The sequence below is a fragment of the Balaenoptera physalus genome, assembly GCF_965194825.1.
Source record: "Balaenoptera physalus genome assembly, chromosome: 20".
NCBI lineage: Eukaryota > Metazoa > Chordata > Mammalia > Artiodactyla > Balaenopteridae > Balaenoptera > Balaenoptera physalus.
In genome coordinates this window covers 23,304,460-23,326,477 of record NC_138901.1, presented here as the reverse complement: position 1 = coordinate 23,326,477, position 22,018 = coordinate 23,304,460, and the positions used below count along the sequence as shown (strand labels likewise).

General features: G+C 54.7%; 1 protein-coding gene across 12 annotated transcripts in view; it reads left to right on the top strand.

Annotated features, from left to right (window-relative positions):
• ARHGAP27 (Rho GTPase activating protein 27) overlaps positions 1-22,018 on the top strand; it is a 32,752-nt gene that overhangs the window by 1,620 nt on the left and 9,114 nt on the right. For 4 of the 12 annotated variants that reach the window (XM_082440337.1, XM_082440333.1, XM_082440338.1 and 1 more), the window contains exons 3-4: positions 873-1,547; positions 21,576-21,983. In XM_082440337.1, the coding sequence (XP_082296463.1) occupies positions 891-1,547; positions 21,576-21,983 (1,065 nt within the window). In that variant the 5' untranslated portion in view covers positions 873-890. Of the gene's footprint in view, positions 1-484; positions 1,548-17,087; positions 17,160-21,575; positions 21,984-22,018 lie in introns of those variants that run through there. The other 8 variants (XR_014257321.1, XM_082440329.1, XM_082440330.1 and 5 more) reach the window with 5 other exon arrangements.

The window sequence follows — 22,018 nt, the reverse complement described above, 5'->3', positions numbered from 1 at the left end:
CCTGGGTACACCGCACGGGTAGTCACTGTCACAAAGTGCACTCCCTAGGGGCCATTCTCATGGGGCAAGGTAGAGATCACAGGGCAGGGGGGCAGGCCGCAAGGCCGAGCCTCTCTCGAGAGGTGGAGATGGGAGCCAGAGAGCAGGGGGCGGTGCCGGTCGTTCTGGGCTGGCCGGGCTCCGGGTTCACGTCTGTGGCAAAGCCTCTGGGGAAGGAAAGAGCAACCGAGAGAACCGGTTCCCCCGGCCTTGGCAGTCGCGGCCCCTCACGCCAAGGCCCTTGGACTAAGCGGGGCAGGGACACTCCCAGAGTAGAGCAAAGCGGGGGCCGCTCCTGGAGCCCGCGCCCCAACCCTGTCCCCGCGGGCCTGGGGCGCACACGCCTGGGGAGCGGGGTGCCAAGGACGCGATTCCCTGAGGGCTGGAAGCGTCGGGGAGGGGTGGGACGGGGGTAATGGAATGGGCTATTCTTCCCACTTCACAGACGCGGAAACTGAGGCCCAGTCAACTTTTAGGCAAACGTGGTGTCGACTTTATCGCGGGCAATCACCCCCATCTCTTTGAGCCAAAGCTCCCCTGGCTGAAAAGCTGGACCAGTATTACCCACAATCTCCCCACCAAGGGATAGAATTTTACAATCAACGCAACAGAATGAAAGGGCTGTCTTAATTCCATCACTGAGTGTAAGAATGAGAACCTTAGAGATTATTTTATCCAACTCCCCCGTTTTAGAGACAGGAAAACTGAGGCCTGAACGTACACAAACGATTGTAGCTTCGGGACTCGAACCCAAGTTTTCCGTCTCCCTAGTGCGGTGCGCTTCCCGGCTCGGCGGCCCTGGCCTCCGCGCCCCTCCTCCTCGTTGCCCACAGGGACACGCCGCGGCCGCGATGGCGGCGGACGTCGAGGGGGACGTGTACGTGCTGGTGGAGCATCCCTTCGAGTACACGGGCAAGGACGGGCGCCGCGTTGCCATCCAGCCCAACGAGCGCTACCGACTGCTGCGCCGCAGCACGGAGCACTGGTGGCACGTGCGCAGCGAGCCCGGCGGCCGCCCCTTCTACCTGCCGGCGCAGTACGTGCGCGAGCTGCCGGCCCTCGGCCACCCTGCCCCCGCCCCGCAGCCGCCCACGCGCCTTCCGGGACCCGCAGACTCCGAACCGGTCGCCTATGACTACCGCTTCGTGAGAGCGTCGGCGCCCGCCGGTCCCGACGGCGCGCCCGCCGAGCCCCGGGGGCGCGCGGGCTCCATGTGCGGCCTAGCTCGGCGCGGCGCAGCAACCCAGCGCCGAAGCCTGGCGCCCTGCCTGCCCTCCTGCCTGTACACGAGGCCCATGGCACCTGTGCGGCCCGCGCAGTCTTTGGACGACCTGGCCCGCACCGCCGCGCCCCCTGCCGGTCTCCTCGTGAGCGGGGGCAGCTTCAAGGCCTGCAGCGTGGCGGGCTCGTGGGTGTGCCCGCGGCCCCTGGCGCGCAGCAACTCCGAAAACGTCTACGAGGCCATCCAGGACGTGCGCGGCCAGCCGCTGGAGCAGCACCCGGAGCAGGTACGCCACGGGGAGCCGGGAGCGGGCAGACGGGCGGGAGTTACGGCCGCCGCGGGCGGCGGCGCTAGGAGACCCGCTCAGTCTTGCGTCGGGCTCCACGGAGCAGCAGTGTCCGCCGGCTTTGGACCACTCACGCCGAGCCTAACTTTCCTCAACCACGAAACGAGAGGGGTACAGGCTCACTCACGATCTCTTACCTGCAATTCCCAAATGTCAAAGCTCCCTGGAGCCCAAAGGGTTTTTGTAACTCAGCTGATGGCAAAATTTGACTTGAACCGATGTGCGGCCGTGGACGGCCTTAATTTATCCCATTTAGTGTGAACATTCAAGTTTTGCTGCAGAAGTGCAAATAAACCCGATTACAGGCTGCTGCCCAAGCCTTGCTGGGAGAGTTATGTCACCTGTGGCAGGTGTGTGCGCCGGTTATCCTTCTAAAATCCGAACCATTCCGAAACGTATCCGGAATGAAATAGGGGACTGTGGACCTGCCGCCGGCGGCTCTGCCTGCCTCGCCTTTCTCACATGAGCTTGGGCGTCGGAGGAGATAATGGATGTGAAAGTCAGGGGTCTGCTTCCTTTTTTGACTGGTTCCAACATTTTAGTTCCTTTTTTTGTTTGTTTGTTTGTTTGTAATTTCGATGGTTTTGTTTCAGAAAGAAGTCCAGTTATCGCGAGGATGTTCTTTTTGCCTCAGAATCCAGTTATGTAAATTTGGGAAATTTTAAATTTTTATTTAAGTATCATTTAAAATAAGAGCACCTTTTAAAAACTCTTACATCCTCAGAATCCTTCGGCGGCCTGGACTTCTTCAAGTTTAGGGACTTTTCAGGGAGAGGTGGGGGGGTGAGGGGCACAGGCCCCCTCTGACATGTGCCACATCTGACAGCTGTGTAATTATGGGCAATCCACTTCCTCTCTCAGGGTCTCAGTTAGCGTTTAGATCAAGGGGGTAGGGGATGGATGACCCCTGAAACTTGTGAGTCTCTGATTTCCTTCTTTGGACCCAATATGATTACAATAAATATTGATGCCTGCCACGTGCAGGGACTGAGTCTGGGAAGAAAGAGGCACCGTCCCCATCTGTGAGTTCCTGGGTCTTCCCTCCGCCCGGTCTCGTTATGGTGCAGTGTTCAGGATTTGAGGCAGAGACTCGAATTTGACTCTGCTGGGTCACCTGCCATCTCTTTTGACAAGCCGCTTCATTCCCCCCGCCACGATGCCCTCTTGTGTACATGCAGAACAATACCAAAGGATTCGAGGCGTTGAGAGCCTTAAACGAGGTGAAGCGTGGAAGTGCTTGGCACGTAGTAGGCGGTCAGCCAAGACTGGCTGAGGTCCCACTGGGTATCTTTTCCTCCGGGTGCACGCCACCTCTGCTAAGGTTTCAAGGGCCAAGCCGCCCCCTGGTGACCAGAGTGGAGAACAGCATGCGGTGGGTGGGGAAGGAGGTCGGGACCCAGACCCGGAGCGGGGAGAGTTGCGGGGGCGGAGCGGGGGCGGAGCAGGAATGGGGCGAATCCTTCAGCCAAGCGCCTTTGCTAACCCACCAGACAGCTTCTCTGGAATACATGGCTGGATGCCAGCACGCCTTCCCCGGCGCCCCTCCGTTTCCTGAGCAGGCTCTCGGCGGCGCGCTCTGGGGTCTCTCCACATTCTCTGTCCTTGTGACGGTGGGAATGTCTGTCTGGCCCTTGGAGGTGCACTCCTCGATCCTTGAGGTGGGGGACTGGCCTTGCTGTCTGAACCCCAGCACCTGGCATAGGGCCTGGCCCAGAGCCTTGCCGAATGTGTTGAAGAGGGACGGGGAGAGCCAGCCCCCTTACCATGAGCCGGGGCTCTGCAGGTCTGCCCAAGGGGCTCCACCCATGAGCCCAGGACCAAGATGGGAGAAAGAGGGAGAGGAGACACCACCCCCCCCCCACCCCACTCCCCGCATCCTGGTACCTCCTGAGAAGAGAAATCACCCCAGGAGCCAGGGTCACTGCACCTTCTTCCTCTAGCTGCGGCAGCTGCAGTGGTGTATTAGGAGTATGTGGACACAGGTGATGATGGGGGTAGGGCTTGTACAGGGAGGAACTGGGGTGTCTCCCAGACACCTGGGTTTTGGCAGAGAGGCTCTGCCCAGTCCCACTTCTGGCCCTAATTCACTGTGTGACCTCAACAAGTCACTTAGCATCTCTGGTCCTGTTTCCTCCCCTGTGTAACGGGTATAATACCACACTCCCTGTGACTGTGCTTTATTCAAGTGTCAGCTGTGGGCCTCCCTTGACACCCCATCCCTGACAAACTCCAGGGGTGGGCAGGTGGTTCCCTCCTGGGAAGGAAATCCCACCCTGCGCTCAGTTGTTCAAGGTAGCATTTAGAGAAGCAGTTTCCTGAAAGGTGAGCCTGCCTGTTTTCTCCTTGGAGGATGCAGGAGAAGCAGGTCCTACCTTTCCCCTCCATTCACTACATGTGAATTGACTGAACACCTGCCAAGCACCAGGTGAGCCTTTGGATCTAAAGGTGACTGAGGCACAGCTGCAGCTCTGAGGGGTTCACTGTCTGGGACGGGAGATTGGGAGGAGGGGACAGATGCTTCAGTGCCTGGCACAGGCCACCTGTGATGGAGCTATACTCGGGGTGCATGGGCAGAGGTGGAGGTGCAGGAAGATGCGGCACCTTTGGGGCCTTACAGCTGGGGCTCAGGAATGGGGGTTTGGGGTCGGGGGTGGATGGTCTTGCCGAGCAGGGGCTCATGGGCTCTCGCCAGGAACTTGGACTTTATCCTGCAGCTGTTGGAAGGCTTTCAGCAGAGAAGGGAGGGGGATTGAGGAAAAACCCCTGTGGCTGGGCCTTGGAGAATGACGAGGACCTTCATGGTCTCCCAGGCACGCAATGATAATGGGAGATTTGGGAGGTAGACTCTGCGGGACCTGGTGGCTGATGGGTCGAGGGGGTGGGTGGGAAATCAGGAGGAGCTCCAGTCTCCCAGTCCGCACACTGGGGCAGACAGTGGTGCTGTTCACAGCTGGGATAACTGGGGAGGAAGGGGTGGAGGAAAGACGTGGTGCCCACTTTGGCCCTGCCTGGTTCAGTAGGCAGTCGGATAGCTGGGGCTGCCGTCCAGGAGGAGACCTTCAGCCTGTGATGGCAGAGCCATGGGTGTGGAGAGAATGTGGATGTGGGGATAGGAGCACCTGAACAGCCTTGGGGCTACTGCATTTGGGTGACTGACAGAGGGAGGAGAGAGGAGCATAAGGGGAAAGAACAGTCAGGGAACAAGGAGTGCTGGCCCAGAAGCCGAGGGGAAGTGTCCAGAGAAAAAGGAAGTTAGATAAAGGCCATCGAACGTTTATTGGTAGTGGCCACCAGAAGGTCAGCGGTCACCTTATCAGAAGCTGGTCAAGGGGTCAAGGGGTTGCTGAAGGCAGAGAGCAAAGGATCAGAGAAATGAAGGTGAGGACACAGATAGCATGTAGACAACTCTCAGAAGCTTAGCAGGGAGGGAGACCCGTGTGGTCAGATGCGGGTGCAGATCTAGGGTGGAGACTCCCCCGAATCTCAGTGAAGGGGCAGGAAGAGGGGGAGGCTGAGGATGGTGAGGAGGTAGTTGAAGAGATGAGATCCCAGGAGAAAGGAGTGAGGGAGGGACCCAGAGCAGAGGGGAAGGGACCTGCTTCCTCTGAGGAAGAGCAAGGATGTGTGCATGGAGGTGACATGGGGTCATTGGGGGGGTAGGAACAGTGTCCACTTGATGGGCCATTGGACAAGGGGAGATGGTGGCGAGGAGGGCAGGACAATTGGCAGAGGCAGGGATTGTCCCCGCCAGAAGAGAGGAGCCTGCACCACGTGGGGCATTTCATAGCCTCGTCATTAACCATTCACTTGGCTAGGGAAGCACATAGTGAGCATCTAGCGTGTGCTGGCCACTGGGACACAAAGCATGGTAAGACATGACAGTCCCTGTCCCAAAGGGGCTAACGGTCCTGTGGGCTCTCAAAGACTCATCCTCCCAGCAGCGCGGAAGGCAGGCATGGGTACCCCCCCACGTTTGTCTCGAGTACAAACAGAGGTTCAAAGAGCTTTAGTGACTGGCCAAAGGTCACACGGCCAGGAGGTGGCTGCTTCCAGATCAGTTGCAGGCCTCCAGACCCCAAACCCCACCCTGACTACCAGGCTCAGTCTCAGCCAGGTGGCTTTCAGGCTTGGCCACCCTGTTCTCAGCAAGGACAGTACAAGCCCAAGGCAAACAAATGTTCACTTTTGGGTACTATTTGGTGGCACCGCGCGGCTTGCTGGATCTTAGTTCCCTGACCAGGGATTGAACCCTGGGCCCCCCGCAGTGGAAGTGCGGAGTCCTAACCACTGGACTGCCAGGGAATCCCCAAGTGTTCACTTTTCTGTGTGCTCCGTATGTGCCCAGCCGTGGGCATGGGGGCACGGAGGAGGCAGGGATTCCAAACACTCCCCTTGAGAATGAGATGTCCCAGGAGGGGGCAGAAGCACACCCTTCTGAGGCGGGCGAGAGGGAGGCGGGAGGTGAGCTGGAGGACGGTACCCCCGCCAGCCACGCACACCCGCCGGGAGGCACCCGGGGAGCCCAGGGAAGCCTGGTGAGGAAGGGGCCTCTGAGACTCCTCCCCGGTGGCTGCTGCGGGGTCACCCCTGGGCGACGGGGCGTCCTGACTCTGGGATTTCAGGGTGTGGTCACCATCGCTGCCCCAAGATGACTCAGAGGTGGGAAGGCCCAGGCCGGTCACCTGGACTGGAGCCCGCCCCTGCTGCCGGGGCATTGGCCCCAGGGAGGAAGGCGCTACAGCCCCGGCCTCTGCAGCTGCTTATGCAAACAGCCCAGGAGGCACCGCACCTGAGCGTGTTCTGGACTGGAAGGAGCCCCAGGGCCCTCGTTCCTCCCTCCTCCTCTGCCAGGAACTGTGAGTGACCTTTCGCCTCCCAAGGAGTTGGGACCCTGGGGGGAGGAGGGGCGTGCCACAGCGGTTTTCCCACGCTCTCCCCGACTCCCCTCCCGGCCTTTCCCTGTACCCTAGAACCCACCCGGTGACCCCTGCTGCCAGGTGCCCCACTCTCCTCTCCGGATCCCAGCCCTGGCACGCACTCCCTGGGACAGACTCCAAGGGCAGCCCCAGGCAGCTGTGATGGAGATAAGGGAACTGGCCTTGGGCTGACCCACCTGGATCCCCCTTTGGGACCAGCCAGGGGGCCTTCTAAAACAGGGGGCTGGTAAGAACAGGGGAGCCGAGGCCAAGCGAAGGACCTAATGAGTCCCCTTGTCCATACGCCCTCCTTCCAACAACTCAGCCCACCCCCACCCAGCAAGGGCAGCTGCCCTGGGGTGGCCCAGCTGCTTTCTTTACACCTGGCCTGAACTTACCTTCCCCATGGCTCACCTGCAGCCCCAGGCTGACCCGGGAGCCCCACTGCCCAGCCTGTGACCTGGTTTGTGAAAGAGCAGGTTCTTGGGGAGCTCCCTCCCATCCTCACCCCACATTCCTGCCCACTGAGAGCCCCCCCTGCCCACTGCTCCCAAGGCGGAAAGGAGCAACCTCCCACCCTGCAGACTGTTGTCACTGGGTGATTCCCCCGCTCTCACAGCCTGGGCCTCATTTCACTCGGTTCCCTTCAGCCCCCAGGCCTCCTGAGACAACCCCGCGGCAAGCCCACCTGCCTCCCCACTTCCTTCCTGGGCCCCGGCAGCTGGCCTCACTCTGTATCTACTTTCTCTGCCCTTCCTGGAGCTGTCGGTCCAACAGTGGGAGGGGTCAGGCAGTCGGAACTGAATGCCAGCTCCGATGGCCAGTCAATGCCAGGTCCTGGGCATGGGAAAGCCCATGATCATGACCGGAGGTAGCTGATGATCAGAACATGGTCAAGGTTCCACGGCAGAGTGTTGGGGAGATTTGGAGCTGGATCTAAGTGGAGCAGCGAGGGGATAGTTGATGTTGGTTGGTGTTGAGGGAAATGGGGCTCCCGGTGCTGGGTCCCGGGAAGGGGTGCTTGCTAAAATTCGGAGACTGTTTCCAAATTGAGGAAGGATTGTGATGTTGAGGGGATTTCCAGAGCTACTGCCTAGGCAAGGTGAGGCCTGCAGGACCCTTTGTCCAGCCCAGGCTCTGGGCTCCATGGTGCCGCCCTGCATCCTCTCCTTGCCCTGCCTGGAGGTTCACCGTGAGCATGAAGGTGAGTGGGCCAGGACTCCATGTCTAGGCTTCATGTCTGTCCTGGAGGATGGGCCCACTTGGGCCCGAGAGAGGAAGCCCAGAAGGGCCCTGTCTCCAGACCCTGCCCACCCTCTTCGCTCCTCATTATACACTGGAGTACTCCTCCCCTTGTCTGAACTTGTAAATTACTGTTTCCCTATAAAAATAGTTTAACCCCATTGCAAATATTTGGATAAAGGGGAGGGAGGGGGAACCTCAATCCAATGATTTAGGATTTGGGTTTCTCTCCATCCATTCTGCTTTCCTAGGCTTACATGTTGGGGAGTTTTACAGGCATCCCAGTGTGCTGACAATTATGCTGTACTTTTTCACTTCCACGTTCCTTGATTCAGTAAATGGCAGGTGATGTTACCAGGCACTGAGAGACAATGAAAAATCAGAGGTGGTCCCTGCCCTCAGGTAGCTTACTCTCCAGGGGGAGAGATTGACAAGTAAATGACAGTTACAGTATTTTGTGGCGAATGCCACTGCACGGTGCTGTGGGGGGCACGTCCGAGAAGCCCCCCTCCCGGGATCTCTCAGGCGAGAGGGAAATCTACAATCCTCCTGTCCAGGGAGGGGATGTCAGAGGTGAATGCTAACGGTTTCTACAATTCAGCCTCCTGCAAAACCTTCTGGACCTGGTGCTTTTGCAGTGACAGATTTTTTTTTTCTTCTTCTCATCAATGGTAATTAGTCTTTTCAAGTTTTCCACTGGTTCTCTAGTTAACTTTGGCCTTTTCATATTTTACTAGGAAAGTATTCCTTTTTAAGGTTTCAAAGTTTTTCATAGACCTACAAAAACTGTATATATTTTCTGTTTAAGGGATGTAAGAGTCCATATGTATCAAATCAAGTTTATTGATTATATTATTCAAATGCATTTCCTTTGTATGCTTTTTTTGTCTTTTGTTCTGATTCTGATAGAGGTTTATTAAATCTCCCACTCAAATTCTCTCTGTAAATTTTTTCTTGCACTTTTTTTTTTTTAATTTATTTATTTTTGGCTGCGCTGGGTCTTCGTTGCTGCGCCCGGGCTTTGCTCTAGTTGCGGTGAGCGGGGGCTACTCTTCGTTGCGGTGCGCAGGTTTCTCATTGTGATGGCTTCTCTTGTTGCAGAGCACGGGCTCTAGGCTCGCGAGCTCAGTAGTTGTGGCTCGCGGGCTCTAGAATGCAGGCTCAGTAGTTGTGGGGCACGGGCTTAGCTGCTCTGCAGCATGTGGGATCTTCCCGGACCAGGGCTCGAACCCGTGTCCCCTGCATTGGCAGGCAGATTCCTAACCACTGTGCCACCAGGGAAGCCCTCTTCTTGTACTCGTAATAGTTTTTGCTTTTTCTGTTTAACTATAAAGCTATTGGAAGCATACAGATTTTGACTGTCCTGTCATCACAGATCGTGCCTTTGTATCATTATGCCATGTCCCTTTTTATCCTGCTTAGTGCTTAAACCTGAAATTCCACCTTTCTGTTATTAATATGGCCATGCTTCCTTTTTATTTCATTTTATTTTATTTTTTGCACTTGCTGGTCTCTCAGTATCCTTTTATTTTCAACCATTATCATTTTTTTAAAAGTGTATTTCTTGTACATATCATATCACTGTTTTTTTTAAACCCAAGCTGTCTCTTAATGGGATAATTCAATCTGTTCACATTTCATTTAACAATTGATACACTGTCCTTGATTTTTTTTTTTTTTTGAAACTGAATTATTAGAACTGATGGTCCAAGATTTTTTTTTTTTTTTAAATGGAGGAGGGAGAAATTCAAGTAGGAATTATTTATTTATTTTTGGCTCTGTTGGGTCTTCGTTTCTGTGCGAGGGCTTTCTCTAGTTGTGGCAAGCGGGGGTCACTCTTCATCGCGGTGCGCGGGCCTCTCACTATCGCGGCCTCTCTTGTTGCGGAGCACAGGCTCCAGTCGCGCAGGCTCAGTAGTTGTGGCTCACGGGCCCAGTTGCTCCGCGGCATGTGGGATCTTCTCAGACCAGGGCTCGAACCTGTGTCCCCTTCATTGGCAGGCAGATTCTCAACCACTGCGCCACCAGGGAAGCCCTACACTGTCCTTGATTTTATTACTAATGGTTTATTTTATTTTATTTTATTATTTATTTATTTATTTGGCTGCGCCAGGTCTTAGTTGCGGCACGCGGGGATCTTTGTTGCCGCGCGGTGTCTTTAGTTGTTGCAGCATGCGGTCTCTTTTAGTTGCGGCATGCAGGATCTAGTTCCCTGACCAGGGATCAAACCCGGACCCCCTGCATTGGGAGCGCGGAGTCTTAACCACTGGACCATCAGGGAAGTCCCACTAATGGTTTATTTTACATTTATTGGTTTACCTTGTGGTTTTCTTTTCCCCTTCAGTCAGGTTGCTCTTGATTCCCTTTTTCTCTCCCTGTTAATCTGTTGTCCTGCTGCACTGTGCTCATCATTAGTGGCTTCTGCTTTTCCCTGGGGTTCCGAATCCAGTGTGTTGTAGAGGATGTGTGTGATAAGGATTCTTTTTCTCAGCAACCCATCTGGAGCTCTCAGAGCCCTGTCAGTCTGTAGACTTGGGTCTTTTTTCAGCTTAGGGAAATCTTTTTGTTACATGATTATTGTTTCTTTTACTTTTTCTTTCCTTTGCATGTTAGCTCTCCTGGCTGGATCCCCCCGGTTTCTTATCTTTTCCCTCTTTACTTCCATCTCTATGTGCTTTTGCTCTGAGGTTTGAGATGTTTTTCTGCTTGATCTCCCAGGCCACACATTTGAATCTCAAGAGTGACTATCTTCTCCTTCAATTAGTAGTACAACAATATATTTTAAGTTCTAAAATAGTCCTTTTTTCCCTTCTTTTGTGCCTTACTTGAATCTCCTTAAGAGTTTTTATTTTTTGTTCACGTTGTAATTATATTTTCCAGCTCTCTATCTTTCGAATAGCCTCAAAGTGTTTTCGTTTTTGTTTTTTTAAACCAGGTAATATACTTACATGGTTTAAAAATAATCAAAGCAATATTAAAAAGTATATAGCAATAATTCTCACACACACCGTTGCTTCCATGCCCTGTTCTTCATCAGCTCAAAAGTCAGCACTTTTATTAATTCTTTTTCTATTCTTCCAGAGTTTCTTTATACAAACACAAACTGGTATCAATATATATTTGATTGTTTTCTGTCTCTCTTACACAAAGATAGTATGCAGGACACAGAGTCCTACATCTTGTTATTTTTTGCCTTTTTGATTTAACAGTGTATCTTGGAGATTGTACACAGAAAGTATCCTTCCTTATAGCTACATGGTTTCCCATTGTAGGTATGTATCATAATTCATTTTACCAGTCCACTGTTGATGGACACTTGGATTGTGTCCTATCTTTTGCTATTACAAACAACACTATAATAAATAATGTTTTACACCTTTACAGGTAAATCGAGGATAAATCCCAGAAGTACAGTTGCTGGGTTGAAGGGTAAACAGTAGGTATTTGTTAGATGTTGCCGAATTGCTGTGGGTGGGGCTTATACCAATTTGCTCTCCCACCAATGCAAATGAGCACGACTATTTCTCCACAGCCTTGCCAACTGAGTGTCATCAAAATTTTGTTTTCTGCCAATCTGACAGTAAAATGTATTATCTTAAGGTAGCTTAAATTTGCATTTCTTTTTCCAGTGAGAATAAGCATCTTTTTACATATTTGAGGACTATTTGTTTCTCTTTCTCTGTGAATGGCCTGTTCCTTTCCTTTGCCCATTTATCTATTGAATTATTGGTCTTTTTCTTGTTGATTTCCAGGAGGTCTTTCTGTAGGGAAAATTGCCCTTTGTCTATTACATGAGTTGTAATCCCTTGTCAAAGTTTGTCTTTTGACTTTGCTAATGGTAATTTTTGGCCACACAAGTTTTCTTAAAATACATTTATGTAGTCAAATGTATAACTCACTTATTTTATGGCGTTTAGATTTAGAGTCCTTGTTACTAAGGCTTTCTTTTTTTTTTTTTTCCTTTGGCTGCACTATGCGGCATATGGGATCTTAGTTCCCCAACAGGGATCGAACCCGCGCCCCCTGCATTGGAAGTGCGGAGTCTTAACCACTGGACCTCCAGGGAAATCCCACAAAGGCTTTTTTTTCAAGAGAATTTTGCTTATATTTTCCTCTCTGAGTATTGTTGTTATGGCTTCACTTTTAACATCTGAATCTTTGATCCTTTGGGGGTATGTCTGAGTGGACAGAGTGAGATGTCGACTCACCTTTAATTACCTTTTTTTTCCAGATGGTCATCCAGTTGTCCCATCCCCCTTTACTGACAAGTTCTTCCTGCCATGATTTGTGATGGCGTCTTTAGCGTGTCCTGCGTCCCAGTCGTACTGGGGTCTGATAGCAGTGGCCGGTTTGGTGGCTCTGTTTGTTTCACCTCTCTCCAGCCCTTGGGCTGTCAGAGGAGTGGAGTTTATTATGAGTCTTTGCTCCTCAGGGCTGGGGGTGAGCTTAGTGGGGGGTCCCTAGAGCAGCGGTGGTCTCTGCCAGTGTGAATTCTCCCTGCCTCCTCGGCAGGCCCAGCCTTAAGGACAGAGGGTGTTTAGCCCACCTGCTTGGCTCCCCGTCAGCTCCTGGTGGCAAGGGGTCTGGACAAGGCTCCCCCTGCCCTCACCCTAGGTGAAGTCCCATGGCAGGGGCAGTCTACACCAGGGTCTCCCGGGTCCCAGCCTCTGTCTCAGGACCTCTCACCTGTGCCAGCCAGGTCCTGTCCACTCACCTGCACCAGCTCCCACTTGGTTTGGGCAGTAGAGGGTAGCAACTGGGAGAAGAAGAGAAGCAGGGCATGTTTAAGTTGCTATATTTCAGAATCCCTGGCCCCAGAACTATATCTTAAAGGGAGAGAAATTCCTTTGTCTATGACAGATTGGGAGTAGGGGAGAGCTGGAAGGGCCGGTCTGTTTCCAGATAAGAAATAATGAATACCTTGTGGAGTAGTAACACTGAGGATGAAGAATAGAAAAAAGAAAAAGTTTGAGGGTTTTTTTTCTTTCTATTATGAAATTTTTCAAACATACAAAAAAGAAAAAATAATACTGAAGTGAATATAATTATACGTATTAGCTAGATTCAACAGTTACTGTTTTCCATGTTTGTTCTATCTTTTTTGCCAAGAATAAAATTATAAAAGTTACAAATTCCAGAGTTCATTATATTTCACCCTTGAAAACTTCAGCATGCACCTCTTAAAAATGATGTTTTTCTCTATCACCATGATACCATTATTATATCTAACAAAACTAACATTAATGCCTTAATATCCTCTAAGATCCAAGCCATAGTCAAATTTCCCCCATTATCCTAAGACAAGTCTCTCACAGCCGGTTCAAACCAGGATCCAATCCTATGCATTCATTGCATTTGGTTGTCTCTTAAATCTCCCTTGACAACCCCCTTCCTTTCCTTCTGCCCTGACACGGACTTGTTAAAGAGACCAGACCAGTTGTCCTGTAGAATGTCTGTTTTAGAGCTGAATGTTGGCTTCCTTGTGGTGATGTTCCCGTGCTCCTCTAAGCCTGGTGTTACCTGGGGACGGGTAAGTCTGAAAGGTTTCCGCAGGCTGGATCGCCAGGGCTACGAGACAGGTGATACAAGGGAAGCAGGAATCAAGGATGATTCTAGGTTTCTGCCTGAGCAACAGAGGTGATGCTGAGATGGGGAGGAGGATGAAGATGAACTCGGTTTGTGCATCTTTTCAGTGTACCAAGGACATCCTGGGGCGGGGGGAGGGGGGCAGTTGGATTTCTCAACCTGGAGATACAGTTGCAAGTTGTTAACCTAATAAAACTGGTTGAGCTTTCCCAGAACAGTAGAGTGAGAAGCAGAGATGAGACACCAAGCACCCAGGATATGGACAGAGGAAGGAGACAGACCAAGAGGCCACGGCCTGAGGCAGTCCAGGAGGGGGAGGATTATAAGGACTAAGGACCAGAGAGAAGTCAGGCCAGACCAGGACCAAATTAGTCATTGAGGAGGTTGTGGGAGACCCGAGCAGGGGGCTGGGTATCTGGGCGAGATGATGGGTGAACGCACTCCTTCAAGAAGTTGGATCTGAAAAGGAGGAGGGGAGGGCTGGGTCCAGGCACACACTTTTTTTCTTTCCAAGATGGAGAGACCTTGAATTTGTTGAAATGCCAAAGGGACAAAGGCTGGAGAAGGGGCTGGAGATTAGAGGTGAGGCAGCTTCTGAGCAAATGAGAGTTAGTCGGGTTCCTGGGCCCGTTGGGGAGGTCGGCTTGGACAGGAGGACCCTGCACCCCCATCAGGGGAGAGAGAAGGAAAGGTGAGCACAGGGACAGATTCGCTTGAGGGGGTGGCAGAAGATGACCACCCGGTCACATTTTCCCACCTCCTGAGGTTGGCTCATAATCACAGCGTTTGCTGGCCACCGGGGTCCTCAACAGACCATTTCTGATTCCTCCTGGCCCAGCAGCAGGAGACCTCTTGGGTGTCTGCCAGCCTTCCTCAGAGCACGGGGGGGGGTGGTAAGTGGCGAAGGGGCTCCACCCCAGGCCTCACCCCGCCCAGTAACCTGGAGATACAGTTGCAAGTTGTTAACCTAATAAAGCTGGTTGAGCTTTCCTAGCACAGTAGAGTGAGAAGCAGAGATGAGACACCAAGCACCCAGGAGATGAGCACCAAGAGGCTGAGTCCAGAGCCAAGGGCACCCAACTGAAACCCAAAACCAGAAAAGCAGAAGTGCAACCCTGCTTTCTTCCCCATGTCCCCATGTGGGTGTGGGAACTCAGGTACCTGCTTGGCTCTTTTGTACCAACCAACCCTGTGAGGGGGGGAGAGAATGACAGCCCACTCTATGGATAAAGAAACTGAGGTCCAGAGATTCCAGGGGTTGCCCAGAGAGACACTGAGACAGAGTCTACACAAGAAGCCAGGTCTCTGGACTCTGGCTCCATTCTTTTTTCCCTTTAATTGAATGGAGCTTCTGCCCCAAACCCAGGAGAAGAACCTCACCTCAGGTCATTGTGTTTGGAGTCTCACACTAAGTGCCTCTCGGGGGCGGGGCCAGGCATGGCTCCGCTCTGCGGGTTGGTGCACCCGTCGCTCAGGGTTAGGGGTGGATACGGAGTGAGGCCTGGACTCTGTGCTGGAGAAGGTGTGCTCAGAGGAGGGACAGACGCCAGAACAGGGCGGTTCTGTACACGGCTAAGCCCCTGGGGACAAAGATCACGACTCATTCCCGCTCCCCCTCCACCCCAGCCTGGGTGGCACAGAGCAGGCTCAGAGGCAGCCAAGGAGTTCCTGTCCCCCCTCCCCCGGCCCCCCTTAGCCAGTCCCTAGGCTCAGTCACTGGTCTGTGGGCATTTCTTTTGCCTCTGGTCCCAGAGAGCTGATTGGATTTTCTGGTTGCACCTGCTCCTGGCCCGATACTTCTGGGAGAGTTTTGGAGAGATGGGTGACATGCAGCTGACTTGTTGTGTCCCCTCCCCCCGCGTGTGCCTCTCGAGGCGTGAGGGTGTGGTGAGCGAGGAGGACCCTGCCGGGGAGCCGCTGTGGTCACCCCCTCCTCTCACCGGGGGAGGGGAAGCCCAGGCAGGAGGCCTGAGGAGCCAACCTCGGTGACCAGGACAGGCCAGAGCTGTGTGGGTGGGTTTTGCTCGGTCCCAGGCGTGGGGGCCAGGCCTCTTAGAGGGGAGGAGCAGTGGGCGGGGTGCTGGCTGCCTTTTCTGTGGTCCTAGCCATCCCCCCACTGTCACTCCTGGTCCCTGCCACAGGGGGACCCTGCTCCCCAGTTCCTCCTGCAGGGCAGTGCTGAGGGCCTAGGTTCCCGCACCTGTCCTCCTGTCTTCCCTCCCCACCCCAGCTCCTCCCTGGTGGCTCAGCTGCTCTGGAATTTACAGAGGTTCTTCCCTTCTCTGGGGCTTGGCTCCATCTCTCTTGGTGGCTGTGTGTGTGTGTGTTTGTGTGTGTGTGTGTGTGTGTGTGTGTGTGCCCTGGCCCTCAGGGTGGGGACAATGTGCCGTGCCATATGTGTGACAAGTGAGGACTCCAGGCCTCTCTGGGGGATTAGTCTTGCCCCTGGGCTGCTGGCTTCTGAGTTGGGGCACAGGGGATGGTAGTGAAGTGATACTAGAGCCCTGAGGGCAGAGTAGGGCATAGTCCTCAGACTTGCTCTGAATGGGGTCTCCCCAAGTGTTCCACACCCCAAATCTACACCATGCCTGGCTCGACTTGGGTGTCCCTGTCCTGAGCCCACAGTGGGTGCAGGGGAGGAGAGCCTGGGGGATGTGGGCCGGGAAGGAAGGAGAGCCAGGGCTGGGGGGTGAGGGATTGCTGAAATGGGAGATGAGGGCCCTGGGATGCAGGGGGGAGGGGGAGGGTCAGAGCGTCCTGTTCAGCCACTGCGGGCGAGCCTGCGGGCTGCCGGGTGGTGGGCACTTGGGGCTGAGGAGGAAGCACCTCTGAGGCGGTTAATAAAGGCAAGATGGACCCCAGAGGCTCGGAGGAGAGGCCGCAGCTTCTCATCCAGGACGTGCTGTGTCCTCTGTGAGCACCCACCTGGTGAGGGGTGAAGAGAGGGGAGGCCAGGAGAAAGCTCTTAGGGTGGGGGGGGGGGGCTGGTCCCCATCCCCTCCTCTGGGTCCGTGGAGGGTGGGGGAGGGGCCCGGGCGTACCTGCTTGTGTGTGTGGGCACGCAGGTGAGGGTGCACGCATGCGTCTTGGTGACCAAGGCTGGAGGAGGCGGACCCAGGCGGTCAGGCGGGTAGATGGTGGTGTGGCCAGAGTCCCTCCTGTCCTCCGCGTGGCTGGAGGGATCCAGACACCAGCTCCCTCTGATACCACGTCTGCCCAGACCCCTTCCTCTTTGAGACATCCCCCCACATACAAGCTTCCTCTTTTCCATCACATCCTCCCTGGGCCTGGGAGGAGTTGACGGCCACTCGTTGTCCTGTCTACACCAGCCCAGGCCCCAGCGCCCAGCTGCCCCCTCTGCCGGCCCCCGTCTGTGCAGCCCACCCCTCCCCCACCCACGGGCCCAGTGCCGTCCTCTGTGCGGCCTGCTCCGCGTCTGTGTCTGGGCCTGGGATTCAGAACTCACTGGTAATCAGAGCACTGAGTGGGGTGGTCAGTGGTTTCCCTGGACATAAAACACCCCTGCCCCGAGGCACCCCTACCCGACTCCACCCCACCCTGTCTCAGGCGGCCTCCTTCTCAGGCAGCATTTCCGCAGCCCTGACAGGAAATGGGCTGGAGGCTCAGCCTCCCGCCATCTCAAGGCAACTTCTTGTTTCCCTGTTGCCCTGTACCAGCCCTGGGCTTGTGCCCCTTAGCTCCACCCCCACAGCCTTCCCAGGGCTCCATCCCAGCAGCTCAGGGGCACAGGATGGTGGACATCATTGCCAAACTGACCAGGAGGCAGAGTCGGGGCCTGCGGGGACAGGTAGGGGACCCTGGCATCGGGGGGAGAGCTCAGCCTCTGATGGGGATGGCAGAGGGGGCTATGGGGTCAGGGGCTGCCAGTGGGCCTCCATCCTCTGGCCCCGCTGGGAGCTGAGGGAGCCTCACGGAGGTTGGGACTCCTCCCTTCTTTCCTCTTTCCTTCTCTGAGGCCCCGCCTGTCTGAGAGGGGCGGCATAGGGATGCTGAGAGGTGGTGACCTGCTTCAGGGCTGGGGGCGGGGAGGGGAGAGGCAGGCCTGTCACCTGCCTGTGGGCAAGGGGAGGGGACTGGTTTTGAGAGGGGCACGGGGGCAGCTGGGTGTGGTGACAGCCGGGCCCCTCTTGGCTCTGTTCTCCGGACTGAGGTGGGAGACCACTTTCTCTTTCCCACTCAGTGTCCCCTGTGTCTCTAACATGACTGGGATCTGGGGCCCAAGAGCCCCTGGTGCCCTAGTCAGACCCCTTTGTCTGCATCTAGTCTGGGCCTCCAGGAGTTGGGGGAGGGGCGGCAGCCCTGCTCTAAGCGGAGAGAGCTCCTCCTTGAAGGCCTGAGGGCCTGGAGGGCCTGGCTTCACCACCTGGCTTCCAGGAGCCAGTCTGAGCCTGTCTGAGGCTCTGCCAGGAGAGGAAACTACCTCTATCTCAGCACTGTGGGGGCTCTACAGAGAGTTCTAGAGTCTGAAAGGGCCTCGGGGCTACTTCAGTCCAGCTCTTTCCACAGCGCTGCAGCATCCCTAGCAGTGGTTCAACTCTGCTTGCCCACCTCAAACGAAGGCCCCTCACAACCTTCCAAAGCTGCCTGTGTCTCTGGGGCAGCTCCAATCCTTAGACTGTGCTTCCCTCCAAGGGGCATTGCCCTGCCCCCATTTGGCCTCTGATTTGCAGTCTGGAGCTCCCCAGTGTAATTCTGTGTCTTCTCTTCCTGGTGACAGTCACATGGGGGGGCCTCAACATCTACCTCCCAAATCTCCTCTATACCGGCTGGGGGTGTTCCTTGTACAAGATCCCGACCAGCCCGGGACTCCCTGTGGACTCAGAGGCAAGGCCAGCAGCCTGGCCACGTGGAAATCCCCACTCCCAAGAGCCTGTCTCCTTCCTTGGCACCCTTCCAGCCCCTGTCCCCAGGATGAGCAAGGCCGCTACCTCAGTGGGTCCAGCTGGGGTGGGTAGGAGGTGTGTCCGGTCATCCACTTTCCTCCACCCGCTGCCTGCATCCTGTTCTCCCAAGGATTTCCCTGGTTCCTGTGCCTGAACTCTCATTTTCAGGAAATTCTTGCTCAAAGCTAACCCCAGTCTCTCCTGTAATATCGGGTGTGTTTGGTTTTTGTTTGTTACTGAAGTTTGGCATGGAATTGACTTGCGTACTCATGCAGTAAGTGTTTTTGTTTGTTTGCTTGTTTTGTTTGTTATAAAGCGTTTTTTAAAAATATATTTATTTATTTACTTGGCTGCGCCGGGTCTTATTTGCGGCACGTGGGATCTTTGCTGCGGCATGTGGGACCTTTTAGTTGCGGCATTCAGAATCCTTAGTTGCGTCATGTGGGCTCTTAGTTGTGGCATGCGGGATCTAGTTCCCTGACCAGGGATCGAACCCGGGCCCCTTGCATTGGGAGCACGGAGTCTTAACCACTGGACCACCAGGGAAGTCTCAGTAAGAGTTTTTGATGGATCGGCTGTGTGGCTCAGGGCATTGGACCATCTGCTGGGGGTCGACTATGGTCAGTTACATCATCCTGGGTCTTGATCTCAAGAAACTCTTGCCTTTTGGGGGCAGAGAAGTTAGGCAGATGGGTGGACAATGAACGGACCACCAAGGCAGAATGCCATCGGGCCCCAACAGAGCGACAAGCAGAGTGCCAGCGGAGGAGCAGGATTTGGACCAGCAGGGAATGCGGAGGGAGGGTGGTGGGTTTCCAGGCTGCAGGAACATCTGGAGCAAAGGCATAGGGGTAAGAAGATGCCTTTTGTGTTTGGGGGAGGGTCAGCAGGCCAGTGTGGTTGGAATACAGGATGCCACCGGAGGGCTGTTGTGGACAGAGAGAAAGAAGTGGTGTGGAAGGTCCCATTTCAGCCACACAGGAGCTTGTGGAGCGAGGGAGAGGGGTGGACTGGTGTACGCAGCTCTTCCTGCCCCCTCCATGCCTGGGGCCTACCACACTGTCTAAAATGGCAACACCCCCTTCTATTTTTGTTTTCTTGTTAACAGCAGTCATCAGTGAGGTGTGGTGCATTTCCCTATCACCCTGCTTGGTGCCCTCCTCACCCCACCACCATTTACACACATATGCACTAGAGTGTCAGCTCCACCAGGGCAGATTTGTGTCCATTTGTCCACGGCTGCATTCCCAGTGCCTAGAACAGTGCCTGGCACAGAGCAGGCAAATCTTTGCTGGCCAAGTGAATGTTTTTGTAGGCGCCTGCCCAAGGCCCAGTGAGAGGCTGCCTTGAGCGGGAGGTGCTTCCCCTCTCGAGTAGTTTATAGCAGCAGTCCCCAAACTTTTGGGCACCAGGGACCGGTTTCATGGAAGACCGGGGTGGGGGGGAAGTGGGGGATGGTTCAGGCTGTAATGCCAGCTATGGGGAGTGGTGGGGAGCAGCAGATGAAGCTTCGCTTGCTCACCCGCCGCTCACCTCGGGCTGTGCGGCCCAGTTCCTAACAGGCTGGGGACCACTACCGGTCTGTGGCCAGGGGGTTGGGGACCCCTGGTTTATAGCTTAGTGAAGGTGTTACAGCAACAGAGGGACTTCTATGATTTTTTTTAATTAAATTTATTTATTTTTGGCTGCGTTGGGTCTTTGTTGCTGCGCGCGGGCTTTCTCTAGCTGCGGCAAGCGGGGGCCACTCTTCGTTGCGGTGCGCAGGCTTCTCATTGTGGTGGCTTCTCTTGCTGCGGAGCACGGGCTCTAGGCACACAAGCTTCAGCAGTTGCAGCATGCAGGCCCTAGAGCACGCGGGCTTCAGTAGTTGTGTCACGTGGGCTCAGTAGTTGTGGCTCGCAGGCTCTAGAGCACAGGCTTGGTAGTTGTGGCACATGGGCTTAGTTGCTCCACGGCATGTGGGATCTTCCTGGACCAGGGCTCGATCCCGTGTCCTCTGCATTGGCAGGTGGATTCTTAACCACTGCGCCACCAGGGAAGTCCCTCTATGATTTTTAAAAAAAGATTTATTGCACAAAATTTTGATGCTGCAGAAAAGAAAAAAACTAAACAAGACCAAATCCAAGTCCTATAATTACACTACCCAGAGATGACTTCCGTTAGCATTTTGGAGAGTTTCTAAAAACACAAAATTGGAATTGTGCTAAGTTTACATTTTGAAATCTGCTTTTCCCTTGTACCATTATGCATTCTTAGAAAACAGTATTAATCTCCTCGTGCTATTCTGCTGCCTGGGGTTTGATAGTGTCATTATTTATCTTTCTGGTGGGTGCTAGGCTGGGTGTGGTGGGCACACAGTAGAAATCTCGGGAGAGATCTTGAACCTGACACCTGAGCTGAGTCCTAAAGAAGGAATAGGAGTCAGCCAGGAGGGGCAGGTTGTGAAGGAGCAGAGGCCTGTAGCAGACACAGCAGAGAGGCTGGGGGCCTCCAGCAACCCGGTGCTACTGGAGCTTAAAGTTCAAGGCAAGGGTCAGGAGTGGCAGGAAATAGGGGGGAAGACAGGCAGGTGACGGAAGGCCTCTGGTGCCCTGGTAAGGGCTTAGAGTTTGCCCAGCAGGTAGCAGGAAGCCGTGAGGGTGTAAAGCATTACCAGGCTTATATTCTGTGTGACTGGACCCTCCAGCCCACCTCACTTTACTTTGGAGGGGGAAGTGGGGCTCACCTTTCTTTGCCCTCCTTCCTCCTTCCCATCTGGCTCTTTCTCTTTCTCTTGTCTGCAATTGATTCTGAGGCCTGCAAACCCTGTACTGGGGAAGTTCCAGCTCCAAATCTGGAACTGGAGGCAGTACTGGTTCCAGTTCAGAGCTTTCTTGGCAGAGGAGGAAGGAGGGCTGGGGGTTCTTCGTGGGGGCTGTAGAATGGAGCAGGGCCCTGCCCCCAGGTGTCCTGAAGCCTGGGGCGAGAAAGGACTGGGCCCAGGGCATTTCTGTGTTCCTGGGCAACCTTTGATTCACACCTGTGAGTGTGCAGCTGGAGAACTTCGTTATCGATATTTTACTACTGTTGATAAATAATTAATCTAATTGTCCCATGCATCTGGGGCACTTCATACTTTACAAGGCACTTTCAAGAACATTTCCTCATTCTCTCTTCACTACAATTTCCGGAGTGGGCAGGGCAGACATTTTGCAGCTGGGGGAACCGAGGCAGAGAGGTGCTGTGACTTGCTGAAAGTCGCCCAAGTGGCGAGTGCCCGAGTGGGGACGATGTGACCGCGGGGCTGCCCTGAAGGTCACGTCTCTTTCTTCCTGCCTCAGGTGGATGACCTCCCAGAGCCCGTGTACGCGAACGTAGAGAGGCAGCCTCGGGCCACGTCGCCTGGCGCCGCCGCAGCCCACGGCCCCGGCTCGGTTTGGGAGACGCACACGGACGCGGGCACCGGGCGCCCCTACTACTACAACCCGGACACGGGCGTGACCACCTGGGAGTCGCCCTTCGAGGCTGCCGAGGGCGCCGCCAGCCCGGCCACGTCTCCGGCTTCGGTGGGCAGCCACGAGAGCCTCGAGACCGAGTGGGGCCAGTACTGGGATGAGGAGAGCCGCAGGGTGTTCTTCTACAACCCGCTGACGGGCGAGACGGCCTGGGAGGACGAGTCCGAGGACCAGCCGGAGGACGAGCAGGAGATGCAGCCTGGCCTGAGCCCCGGCAGCCCCCGGGACCAGAGGGTGAGGGGCGGGGCCTCGTCTGAAAGGACGGGGCC